A 13,208-nucleotide genomic window follows, 5' to 3' on the forward strand; every position below is an offset into this window, starting at 1 on the left:
TGCGCATTTGTGGAGGATTGGTTGTTGTGTCTTATTGAGTTATTATTGGATGGTATTTTTACTGATTGCTCTGTACCCATTCTGGGTGCTTTGTAAAAGGATGATGGGTGAAATCTGAATGCAGAACTAAATCTACTTTATTGTATACTGGGGTTGCCAACATTCCCTTCTTTTAAGGCTTGTCTTCCAGCTGGATAAATCATTGCCTATCCATTTGCATTCAGTATGGAAGTGGCTCTTATTTAAGCCATGATGTTGGTGCTTTGCAGTACATTTTACCCCACCTAAACAGTATAAAATGTACATTTTATGGAAGGCATCAATGGGTATAGAGCCACAGAAATGCAGAGATGCCCACCCAGGACAGTCTTATCATAGTGCAGGGAGACTGAGAGGATCCGCCTCCTGAAGGCTCGTCCTGCTTCTACACTGTGCATCAGGTACAAGTCATCCTAGGACCCCTTGAAACACGGGGCTTGGAAATGATTATTGGCCCCTGAAATTATTAATGTGCTAGCCACCTCGCGGGAAGTGACTGGGGCTGATAGACAGCTGATGGGTGCAGTGCAATCCCCCAAGGAGTGTCCTGCCGCGGGGAACATTTTTAAAAGTTAAATTCTATATAAGAAAGAAAAAGTAGGACAAAGGTAAATCTGAAGAACATAAAGTCTATTTTCAGTTTATTTCACATATTTTCATGTCAAAGCAAATGCTTGTGAAGGGGTGCAATAACAGCAACACCCAATGTTTTCTGACTATTTCTTCAGCTTATAGTAGGCACCAGAGATGGGGGGAGCTCAGTTTCTCATCCTCCTGCACTCATGAATCCATTAACGTATTCAGATCCTCTTGATCATCTTCACAACAACGACGAGACACCTAAGATAAAAATGATCAAACTCCATCAGACACAACCGTGCACAGACATAAAAAGGACTTCCAGCCTCTGTACATTATTAGTAATGAGGACTCCATGCCCAGCACCACTTGTTAGTGCACAGCACTAGCCATGAAGCTAGCCCAGGACTCATTTTTCTAATAAATCGGTGACTACCAACTCCCCCTACAGGGCTGAGTAGCTGCAAGACTCACCATGGTGATATTTGCACTGTTTCAGGGCCTCATTAAAGCCCTCACACAAGGTCAGGTCGCTCTGGTTGCTGGCACATTCCAGGAACTGTTTCAGCTCATAGTAGCAGGGCCCAAACTGTTGCTGCTGTTGCTGGTAAGAAGGCTGCTTCGGAGGCTCCTGAAACAGACAGAAGGAAGAGAAGATGAACGGTTCTGGGGATGAGCAGGAGGGCAAGGCTGACTCCATGGGATCTTGTGTATCCCGGCACCTGTTTTGGGTCTTGGCACAGAGATTCCACCTACCGGGACTGAACTTGTTGGCTTGGCTGCCTCAGAGTTGTCACCTCCACTGAAGGTTCCTGTGATGGCGCTGCCAAGCACATGGCCCACCGCAGACCCGACAGCCACCCCTGCAGCTGTGGTGGCCATCTGAGCCATCAGCCCAGGTTGCTGGGGCTGAGCTGGGGCCATGCTGGCTGCTGAAGCAGGAGGGTGAGCTGGTGGAGGCGCATGGATGCAGGTGGGCTGGAGGAAGGAAAGGAAAGAACAGTGTAAGACAATTCATGCTGCACTCATATCTGATGGATGGAAGAATCTGAAAGAAACATATTTATTTATTTAAAAAAATATATAATCCACACTATCACCAGCTCTTGGCAGCATAAATCAAATAAACATAGTAATATAGTCCTTAAATCACTGGATTTGAGTCAATATGAGCTGTATAACTTGAATTCAAGACTCCCTCTGCCACGCTGGACCAGATGTACTATACAAACAGGGTGAACTTTTTCAATTTCTGACTTCCCTTGGTAGATACAGGTGCCTTGGCTGCAGGACAGTTTTTGAGACTACAACTGAGTCTTTTCAAAAAGATTTTCCTCCTAACCTACGGGCCGATACTGGATGCGCGTTCTGCACGTGCTAGCTTTACCCCTTATTCAGTAAGGGGTAATAGTGCGTCCAAAACGCGCGTCCAACCCGCCCGAACCTAATAGCGCCTGCAACATGCAAATGCATGTTGATGGCCCTATTAGGTATTCCCGCGCGATACAGAAAGGAAAATGTGCAGCCAAGCCGCACATTTTACTTTCAGAAATTAGCACCTACCCAAAGGTAGGCGCTAATTTCTCCGGGCACCGGGAAAGTGCACAGAAAAGCAGTAAAAACTGCTTTTCTGTGCACCCTCCGACTTAATATCATGGCGGTATTAAGTCGGAGGTCCCGAAAGTTAAAAAAAGTAAAAAAAATAGAAAAAAAAATTTGAAATAGGCCCGCGGCTCGTAAACCGGACGCTCAATTTTGCCGGCGTCTGGTTTCCAAACCCATGGCTGTCAGCGGGCTCGAGAACTGACGCCGGCAAAATTGAACGTCGGCTGTCAAACCAACTGACAGCCGCCGCTCCTGTCAAAAAAGAGGTGCTAGGGACGCGCTAGTGTCCTTAGCACCTCTTTTTACCGCCGGCCCTAATTAAAATAAATTAAAATACTGAATCGCGCGCACAGGAGAGTGGCCTGTGCGCGGCTACTGTATCGGCCCGCTAGTTTGGACAGGTTTTCCTCCTGATACTTTTGTTCCTTTTACTGAAAAGTCATTATCCTTGTGCTGCTTCAACAAAGTCACCACAATGCGCACTCAAACATTTTTACAGACTATGTGCTCCTCTTCCTCCAATTTTGGTCCTTTTCCAATATATTTGGGAAAGCTTCTTCAGTAGGACCTTGCTCTGTTTTTGGCATAAATTGTAAATGCAAGTTTGGACTAAGATTCTTTGTCCTCTGCACTGAAAGCAACTTTGATTTTGCCTGTTTTAAAAAAGGGAGCCTGGATGCTTTTAATGCTTCCTACTTTCAGCCAGTTTCTAATTTGCTATTTTTGGCTAAACTCATTGAAAAAGTTGTATATTATCAACTTTATGACTTTCTAACTAAAACGCATGTTTTTCATCCATGGCAATCCTGCTTTCAATACTGAGATCTCTAAAGTGGCTTTAGCTAATAAAATCTAAGTGAAGGCTGACTCTGGGAAGGAAACTCTTATTGTTCCCTTTAATACGAGTTCTGCATTTGATACTATAAATTACTTTTTGTTAATGCACTGGCTAAATAAGCAAACTGTGCTAAAATGGTTGCAGTCCTACTTGTCTGACAGATCTTTTATGGTCACCTGGGAGGGAGCATGTTACTTCTGTTCGGAAGGCTCTGACCTGTGGTATTCACAGGGTTTAATACTAGCTCCAGGCCTTTTGAATCTGTATTTATTACCCTTAGCTGCCCTGATTCAGGATTTAGATTTTAGTTGCTAGATCTATATGGATGATGTGCAAACTGTAGCTTTTACTGAGTCTTTAGGCACAATTGACTGGTCTGATTTACATATTTCTAATTGGTTGCTAATTGGCTGAAAAAACACAAAATTATGCTTAATCTGGCTAAAACAAAGAGATCTTTTGGGTTGGAAGAGCAAATGGAATGCTAAATGTATTTCCTTCTGTCCAAAAAGTGAGATTACTGTTTGAGGATTCAAACCGGACTTTAGACATGAGTTCTCAGTAATCAGCTGTGCTGCAATCATGCTTCTATTATTTACACTTTTAACATCAACTAAGGTCTTTTCTTGATAAGAAAGATCTAGAGTCCTTAGTTCATGTTTTATTTCATAGCTCAACTACTATAATATTTGCATACAGCAGACAGTCCAGAAATCAACAGTCAAATTGATTTTCTGGGCCAAAAAAAATTGATTTGGTTTTCCTACTTCTGATTAAGCTACATTGGCTTCCTATAGCTGTAAGATCCTGATCTTAGTCTATACAATCCTGCTTCAAGGTTTTCCTCAATATTTGGCTGACAGGGTCAGTTTGTGGTTCCTCCTCCTCATAGCTCACACAACTTTTAGCTACTTTGCCCCATTTTTATCTAATTGTGACCTTATTGTAGGTAAATGTGAGAAATATCTTAAATTTTGTAAAAATCTAAAGGCATGGTTTTTAATCAGATTTTGTATTTAAATAGTATTTTATTTTTATTATGCTGGGAATTTGTTTATTTTTGTTAAAATTTAGAATTGTATATTTAAATAGTTTAATTTTTATTTTTTTACAATTATTCATTTTTTTTGTTAACCACCATAATGGTGTTTATTGAATGCTTGTATATAAAATAAACAATAATACTTCTGGCCTTGTGTTTCCCTATGCCTGAGTTCAAATCTCAGTTCTGTCATTTTCTGTGTAACCTCCAGCAAGTTATTTTGAGCCAGAGGTACTAAGCATTGGTCCACAGACACAAATTAAGGAAAACCCATTAGTACATCTGACCCTTTATCTCTTTGTGCTTATCTGGTCAGTGCACCTCAAAAAGATATAGTTGCAATGGAGTAGAGAGGACGATCAAAATGAGGAAAGCTAAAGAGCTTAGGGCTGACCAGTTTGGAGAAGAGACGGCTGAGGGGGTCCATAAAATCATAAGAGGACTAGAACAGGTAAATGTGAATCGGTTATTTACTCTTTCGGATAATAGAAGGACTAGGGGGCACTCCATGAAGTTAGCAAGACGCAAATTTAAAACAAATCAGAGAAAATTCTTTTTCACTCAATGCATAATTAAGTTCTGGACTTTGTTGCCGGAGGATATGGCAAGGGCACTTTGTGTAGCTGGGTTCAAAAAAGGTTTGGATAAGTTCCTGGAGGAAAAGTCCATAAACTGCTATTAAACAAGTTGACTTATAGGGAATAGCTACTGCTTATTATTGGATTAGTAGCACAGGATCTATTTAATGCTTGGGTACTTGCTAGGTACTTGTAACCTGGATTGGCCACTGTTGGAAACAGGATGCTGGACCCTCAGTCTGACCCAGAGGGCAACTTCTTATGTATTTTAGGATGCTAGATTAAAAATGTAAGGTGCAGACCTTATTAGCAAGTGGCCAGAATTTCTAAGTCTTCTAATACTACTGACCTCTTCTGCATAAAGCATAGCCTTTAACTGATTACAGAATGCTTTAAAAATATGATAGTAAATTAGAATTGGAGAGAGACCATCAGCCATTCTCCTATTTACAATGTTGGCTATCCAACCATCCAGTTGTTTTAGTAAAAATCTGAAGCTTTGAGAGAGCTAGGCTCAGGAAGAAAATTTTCCACTCCACCATAATACTGGGCTGTGAAGTTGTTGGGTCACCGCTGGCAGTTTAGGTTTTAGCCTACTCTCTCAGGGCTTATCAGATCACTGTGTGTATGTCCCCAACATTTTCAGGATATGTCCAGGAGGGTCATAAAGATTCAGATGGGGGGGATGCGACGGGAGATTGGGTTAGTTCCACATGGGACTGCTAATCTGGTACAGAAAGTAGGTTTCATTAGTTCTGGATGGACTAGAGTTCTTGTTAGCCACTAAGCTTCTACTTGTGACCCTATAAAAAAACCCCCATTCGCTCTCTTCCTTCCCATTTGAAAACTGTATAGTTTTCAGCAGACGTCCTTAGTTTTCTCCCCTCTCATCTATCGACAGAACAAAGCAAGAGATACGTAAGTTTTCTTTAACTGAATTACATGTCTCGTGGTGAAGCACTGGGTGCATTTGATATGCGTTATCATAATAATTCGTTCATTCTTTGAGCACTTTTTCTAAACACCAGCGGAAGCGGTATACACAGCCTTGTCTCCTGTGCTTTCCCCAACCTCCACTATTGCTGCGCCATCACCACCTGATCCGCCCAGGCCGTCTCTTTGACCTTGTCTTTGCCTCGGTCGTGAGTGACGCACTGAACGGGGGAAAGCCTCTCCGAGAGCACGGGCGCAGGGCACGCACCTGGCTGCAGAGCGCGAGGACACGCTGCGGCTGCCCCTGGGCATCGCGGCGATCACGGGTCAGGGAAAGGCGCTGTGAGCCGGAGAGGGTTTAACGGGAACCCACGTGCGTCGCTGCTGCCGTCAGACTCGCAGCGTCGCGCCCCTCTGAAGACGTCACCGCAAGCCTGCCCCCCTCTGCCGACGTCACCGCCGGCTGGAGGGGCGGAGCGCGCGGCTGTGCGTGCCTGCTGCGCTTTAGACTGGGGAGAAGCCGCAGTAAAAGGGTCCCGTACTGCCATGGTAACCGCATCCTGGATGCTCATTAGGCGAACCTTCAGGCCTGCACTCCCCCCCCCCCCCCCCACTTAACCACTGGGGGCAGCTCCAGCACAGGGCTCCCTGCTATGGTGGTATTGGCTGTGGTTCTGCAACCTTCTGTGTCTCATGCAGGCGGGATTTTGCCGCCCCCAGAATTTTTGCTGTTCTAGGCAACTGCTTCGTTTTTCTTAATGGAAGCGCTGGCCTTGTCCCCAACGCTATAATTCCACCAGAGCCCCGCTGTGATCGATTCTCCCGGGGTTCTGCATCCTTCTAAGGTCAGCTATGCTGGATCTTATAGAGGAAGCTTTTTCGTAAAAGCAGGCTTATGAGATCACATGCCCAGGGCTCCAATGCAATCCGGATAGGGATACGGTACATTTTTTTTTGATCCATGTAGTTCTGCATAGGCTACCACTGTCGACTCACTGAGTCAGCACCTGTTGATTCCCACCTTTTCAGCATCTGCCTGGGTGGCGCCAGTGCTGACACTTCCTCTTCCTCTTTTTGGTTACCAGAGGCCCACACAGCAAGGACACCATCTCTTTCTCGGGCGATGCCCTAATTGGGTGGGCCATAGCCTGCATGTGTTCAGTATCTGTGGTGACAGGAGTGATCGTGCAGGACGAGAAGAGCAGATGTGGTCCTTCTTTAAAAAAAAAATGGTAAGGGAGGAGGTTGGAGACTACAGGTCCGTTAATCTTAACCGGTTGGGAAAATTCATGAAGACTCTACTGAAGGAAAGAAAAATGAAGTATCAAGTTATGGGATCGGAGGGAGAAGGAGATTGTGTAGAACTAATCATTGATTTCTTTGATTGGGTACTATAGAATTAGATCAAGGGCATACACAAGATGTAGTTTACTTGCATTTCAGTTAAGGAGATTCATTAAAAAAACTGAGCAGCCCAGGGATGGGTCCCAAGGTGGTGAACTGGATTAGAAACCAGTTGTGTGATAGACACCCTAGGGGTGATGGTAAATGAAATTTTCTTTGAGGAGAGAACCGGACTTAGGGATCTGCCCTAAGACTAACTCTGTGCAATATTTTTGTGAATATTAGGGCGAGGTTAGAAGGAAATGTTTGCCCTTTTGTGGGTGACACTAAGGTCTTCAACAGAGTAGACATAGGAACTACCATACTGGGCAGACCCAATCAAGCCCAGTAACTTTTTCCAACAGTGGCCAATCCAGGTCACAAGTACATGTAAGGAACCCAAATAGTAGATAGACCCCATGCATCTTTTGCCCAGAGATATGCATGGTCTGCCTGGTTAATAATGGTTTATGGACTTCAGGAACTTCTCCAAGCCTTTTTAAACCCAGCTGTGTTATTTGCCTTTACCACATCCTCTGGCAATGAATTCAAGAGATTAATTTTGCATTGAGTGAAAAAGTATTTTTTCTGATTTGTTTTAAATGTTCTACTTTGGAACTTCATGGAGTGTCTCCTGGTATTTTTTTTTTTTTTTTAAAGAAACAATTGATTCACATTTACCTGTTCCACTGCACTCAATATTTTTTAGACCTCTATCATATTTCCCCTCAGCTGTCTCTTCTCCAAACTGAAAAGCCCTAACCTCTTTAGCCTTTTGTCATAGGGGAGCTGTTTATTCCCTTTATCCAGGGGCAGATTCCCGATGACGACCGGCCCGGGGATTCACCGCCCAGGCCGGCCCAGGAGATACCATATGGTCTGCCGAGCACGGTCAGTCACAGCTGTGCTCGGCAGACCATGTGACTAGAGCGACCGGCCCACCGGGGGATGCCCGATCCCCGAATAGGCCAATCCGCCCCTGCCTTTATCATTTTGGTTGCCCTTCTCTGTATCTTCTCCTATTTAACTAAATCTTTTTGAGATGTGGTGACCAGAATTGCACACAATACTCTATGTGTGGTTGCACCATGGAGCGATACAGAGGCATTATGACATTCTCCATTTTATTCTCCAGGCCTTTCCTAATAATTCTTAACATTTTGTTTCCTTTTTGACCACCACAGCACACTGAGCCAGCAATTTCAACATATTGTCCACAATTATGCCCAATCCTTTTCCTGTGTGATGACTCCTAATAAGGGAACCTACCATGGTGTATATACAACGTGGGTTACTTTTCCCCATGTGCATCACTTTACATTTGTCAACGTTAAATTTCATCTGCCATTTGGATGCCCAATCTTCCAGTCTTATAAGGTCCTCCTGCAATTTATCACAGTCTTTTAAACTTTTTATTTAACCAACGAGCAGACAAAACATACTAAAAATGAGCTATGTAAGATTGGATTGGCCACTGTTGGACACAGGTTCTTGGGCTTGATGGACCCTTGGTCTGACTCAGTATGGCATATCTTATCTTCTTAAGTTCTTATGAGATAAGATGAGATCAAAAGGGGAAAGGCTCAGAAGCAATCAGAGGAAATATTTTTCCATGGAAAGCGAGGTGCATGGAGATGGTGGAGACAGAAGTGTCAGGTTTTTAAGAAGTGGAGGGATGAGCACAGGGGATCTCTGTCGGTGGGGAAAAGAACTGAAATGCCAAGGATCGATTAAGGTCTGTGGTAAGTGGGATGGGAGGAGGCCTTTATTTGCCAATATACTCTTCATTTATATGAACAGTGCAGCACATTTGACAAAGAAGACACGGAATAGGAGAATTAATAAGCACAGCTGAGGAAGTGAATAAGTTCCATCCTGTAACTTTGAAATTTTCTCATGCACACATTCACTTCCCCACCAGATGGCACCAAGAGCTTGTGGCTTTTTGGGGAAATGTTTATAGCCTGGGCCCTAAGCCTCTGGACTTGTAAATGCGGAGTCACTCTAACCCTGCTGCTGCCTTCCTGTTTTTTAGCATACAGTGACTCCAGGCTTAACAGGAAGAGCTGCAGGCTGTAAATCTTACCTCAAGGCGCATAAGCAGCAGAGAGATGTCAAAGCCCTAGACTACTCCTTCCAATTCATCCCTAGCATGTGATGGGGGCAGGGAGGTTTATTTCTTCTCTCCCGACTCGTTGGCTTTCAAGTCTAATGAAGCTGCATCATCTTTGTGTGTGAGAGGAAGCAGCATTCATCCTCTGCATATCCACTGCTAAGGAATGGACAGAACTCAGGAAGACCCAGTCAGCCCATGAACACTTTCAGGTTTTACAGTAGCACTGGACTGGATAAATGAATGTGAAAAGAGGGAAAGTGACTATGCTTTCTGCTAGCACCAAGAGAAAGTGAGGAGCAAGCCAGGCAAACGTGCAGAGCTGCATAAGGGAGGGAACAGAAGGTTATGGGAGTCATCTTGTCAGTTTATTGATGACATACGACGTTCACTTGCGGGCTTCCTCCTGCACAAAGAATATCGAGGAACTAGAAAAGGTGCAACTAAATGAATGGGATAGAGGAGCTGTCCTATGAGGAGAAGCTTAACAGACCAGGTCTGTTTTGTCTATTTATTTGATATTAAAAACATTTCTGTACTGCCTCCCCGGCCAAAGTGAACACCCAAAGCTGTGTACAGTAATGAAACAACTTTCAATCATCATATAGAAAAATGAACACAAACATGGATCAAGGTGATCCGGTAGATGTAGTGAATTTGGATTTTCAGAAGGACTGGAGTGGAGGAGTAGCCTAGTGGTTAGAGCAGTGGGCTATGAACCTTGTAATCTTAGGCAAGTCACTTTATCCTCTGTTGCCTCAGGTACAAACTGGGACAGTAACTTTGAAGTAGCCTCACGGGCGCACATGTGTGTGTGCATATGCCAGCTTGCACCAAAGGACGCAGCCATTTTATAACATATGCGCATATGTGGGTGCACATGGTCTAAAATAGACTGAACGCGCGTACATGTGCGCACAGTTTTCAATGGATGCGTGTAGGTGTGCACAAATGCCGCTTCTACCGCATGAATGGGGGGGGGGGGATCTTAGTAGACACGTGCCAACGCAATTTACCACTTTCCCCAGTCCATTCCCAGTTCACCCAGGTAAAGGATAGGACTTCCTAACCCCCTAGTTAATTAGCTTCCCTTTTACCCTGTTAGCCCCTACCCTTAAAACCCCGCTGACTAGCCTAGTTTTTGTGTTCCTGGACTTACAGGCCATCCATTGCAGTAGTAATGGATAGCCTGTAAAAAATCCAAATGCGGCAGCTAGAAAGCCCTTTTCCAGGGCAGCGAAGGAGCACCGGGACTGCTGAGTGGTCTGCGCATTCGGCGCCGAGACCTGCCGGGGTAAGGACTTAGTTCTCAGCTTACTCACGGCAGCCCCAGCGCCGAACACGAGGCTGCCCCGATCCAAACTGCGCCTCCTCCGCGCCAGAGCCAACCCGAGTCCAGCAGCCGCACAGCCAATCGGGGGACAGCCCCTTTGGCTTTAAATCCAAACGCGGCAGCTAGGCGCCGCGCGCCGAGCGTCGCGCACCAAAGGAGCCCAACAAAGGGGCAGGCCCCATTGTGCGTCCCTTCGTGCGCACCAGAAGCACCAGATCATTGAAGTTGCAGCCACTCCTTACATTCCATTTAGAAAGTCCTGCACACACCTAGCTCAATTTATCCCCAGTATTTCGTCCAGCCACCACAGAATTCTCCCAACCACCTAAAAATCCTTTGAAGCCTCTTAGCATTCATCCAGCTACCTCAGTATTCAACCAGCTACCCCAGCATTCACCCAGCTACCTCAGCATTCACCCAGTAATCTCAGCATCCATCCAGCTACCCCAGCATTCATCCAGTAATCTCAGCATTCAACCGGCTACCCCAGCATTCATCCAGCCTCTCCACCATTCATTCTGCAAAGGATCGGCACAGCCAAGCACATTAATCATATCCCCTCAAAGAATACTTCCACAATCCTTCACTCCCATCACGCCATAGGACACCATCTGCTGACAAATCCCGTCAAAGCGATCTCTCTTGTCCTATCATGATGCTAGGATACCCAATACACATATTACATCACAACACCTTCTTCAAGATGAAACCAACGTTACGATACCAACCCATAACTCGTAGAAATCTAACTCCTGTGACGATCTCCCCCTTTACGCAATTACTTGGCCTGGCACTATTCACTTTAACACTATTCAATGCCCAGTCAATTACCAAAAAACCCCACATCCTTCACGATTATCTGCTTGATGCCAGGCCAGACATCTGTGCTATCACGGAGACCTGGCTAAAACCCTCAGACACAGTTTTAATAAATCAACTGCCTACACAGATATATGATGTCTTCTCCTTACACAGAAAAAAGAAAAAAGGAGGAGGTCTCATAGCTGCCAAAAAATTTCTTAACCTCACTCTACAACTTATCAATACAATACCTAAACTGGAGGTAGGCTTATTCAAATCTAAGTCGCTCCAAATCCTTCTTACTTACGCTCCCCCTGGACTTTTAGATCAAGACGCTTCTCCTATGGTAGAATTCATAGCCAAATACTTAAAACTAGATTCTCCAGTCATAATCCTTGGAGATTTTAACCTCCACATTGATGCCAATCCTCTATCTTCTAACTGTGAAGCCTTCCTATCAGCCCTCTCGGACATGGGCTTCAAACAATACATCAACCAACCCACACATAAAGCAGGTCATACCCTTGACCTTATCTTCACAAATTCCAACCTCACTCCACTTTCACCCCCCTTATGCCTCCCGGTTCCATGGTCAGACCACTTCATGATCAACTCCACCATTAGGTCATTGACAGGATCTTCTGCACCTCATCAGGCAACTACCCTGTACTACAGGAAACCATGTCCTTCACACTTTCATGCTCCCACACATGCATGCTCTCTGACACATAAGACTTTCTCAAGCTCCCACATATGCACGCTCCCAGACACATGATCTCTGAGATGCCGACATATTCTCACACATACACACTGGCTCCCATGCACTCTGTAATGCTCACACACCTGCATGCTGGTTCACAACTCTCGCATCCTCAACCAGCATGTCCCCTTAGCATGATTTAATGCCACTCATCCCCTCCCTCTTCCTCCTCTTCCTTCCCTCCATCTTTAGACGCCTTTATTTTATGTAACGCCTATTACCACTGTTTTGCTGTTCTATCTATATTTGTTATTCGTTTTTGACGACTTGTTTTACTCATTGTGTTATTTGTTATCTAACGACCTGTTTCAATGTAACGCCATAGCCACGATTGTTCTGTTACAATGGAAACCGATATGATTTGATATTTTTTTCAAGAATGTCGGTATATAAAAATTCTAAATAAATAAATAAATAAATAAATATGCATGTTGGCTCACATGCACTCTCTCACGATCACACACATGCATGCTCACTCACACACACACTCTCTCATGCTCACACCTACTCTCACATACTCACACACACTCACTTTTCACCCCCGGGCATCTGAATTAAAAAGAAAACGCTTTTACTTACACTGATCAGGGGGGATCCAGGCTGGGTTGCCTGGTGATAGTCCTGGAAGTGGCCCATCGTGTGGGCTGAAAGGCCTCAATGCTGGGAGGGAGGAGGACGGGTTGGGGTAAGGGTTATTTTTATTTATTTATTTATTTGTTTGTTTGTTTTTCTATACCGATGTTCATCGGACATATCACATCGGTTTACAGCGTAAACAGAGGAGTCTGTTAGCGTAGACTTCTTGTTTTACAATGGAACATTGTGTCGTTTAAGATTAAACATTTTTTAACATTTTACATTGAACTTTGTAACATGTTGAATTGAACTTTATAACATTTTGTTGTGAGACTTTACAGCATTTTGTGTTGAGTCTTTGTGGTAAGGGTAGTAGAAGGTCTGTAGGGAGTCATATTGAAACATTTTAGAGGAAGAGAATATCTTTGAAGGTTTGCATCGAGAAAGCTTAGGTTTTTGGGGTTGGTCATAATAATTGAACATGCGGATTTGATGTGGGTGTTCAGGGAGGGGGTTGGGAGGTGTGTGGGGGAGCGCTCGTGTTCATGTGTTGGGTGGTCATTGGGTATGCTTTTTGGAAGAGCCATGTTTTTAGGTTCTTTTTGAAAGATTGGGTTGTGGGGTTGAG

At 44.4% G+C, this 13,208-nt stretch overlaps 1 protein-coding gene across 1 annotated transcript; it reads right to left on the reverse strand.

The window, feature by feature from the left end:
* Positions 1 to 648: 648 nt before the first annotated feature.
* On the reverse strand, positions 649 to 3,645 carry CHCHD10 (coiled-coil-helix-coiled-coil-helix domain containing 10). The gene is made up of 4 exons (XM_029619064.1): positions 3,583 to 3,645; positions 1,375 to 1,596; positions 1,093 to 1,249; positions 649 to 879 (listed from the first exon to the last, which is right to left on the reverse strand). The coding sequence occupies exons 1-4, from the start codon at positions 3,643 to 3,645 to the stop codon at positions 860 to 862; spliced, it is 462 nt and encodes a 153-aa protein (XP_029474924.1). The 3' UTR covers positions 649 to 859.
* Positions 3,646 to 13,208: the final 9,563 nt, after the last annotated feature.

This window comes from Rhinatrema bivittatum, chromosome 11 (assembly GCF_901001135.1).
Source record: "Rhinatrema bivittatum chromosome 11, aRhiBiv1.1, whole genome shotgun sequence".
Classification (NCBI taxonomy): Eukaryota; Metazoa; Chordata; class Amphibia; order Gymnophiona; family Rhinatrematidae; genus Rhinatrema; species Rhinatrema bivittatum.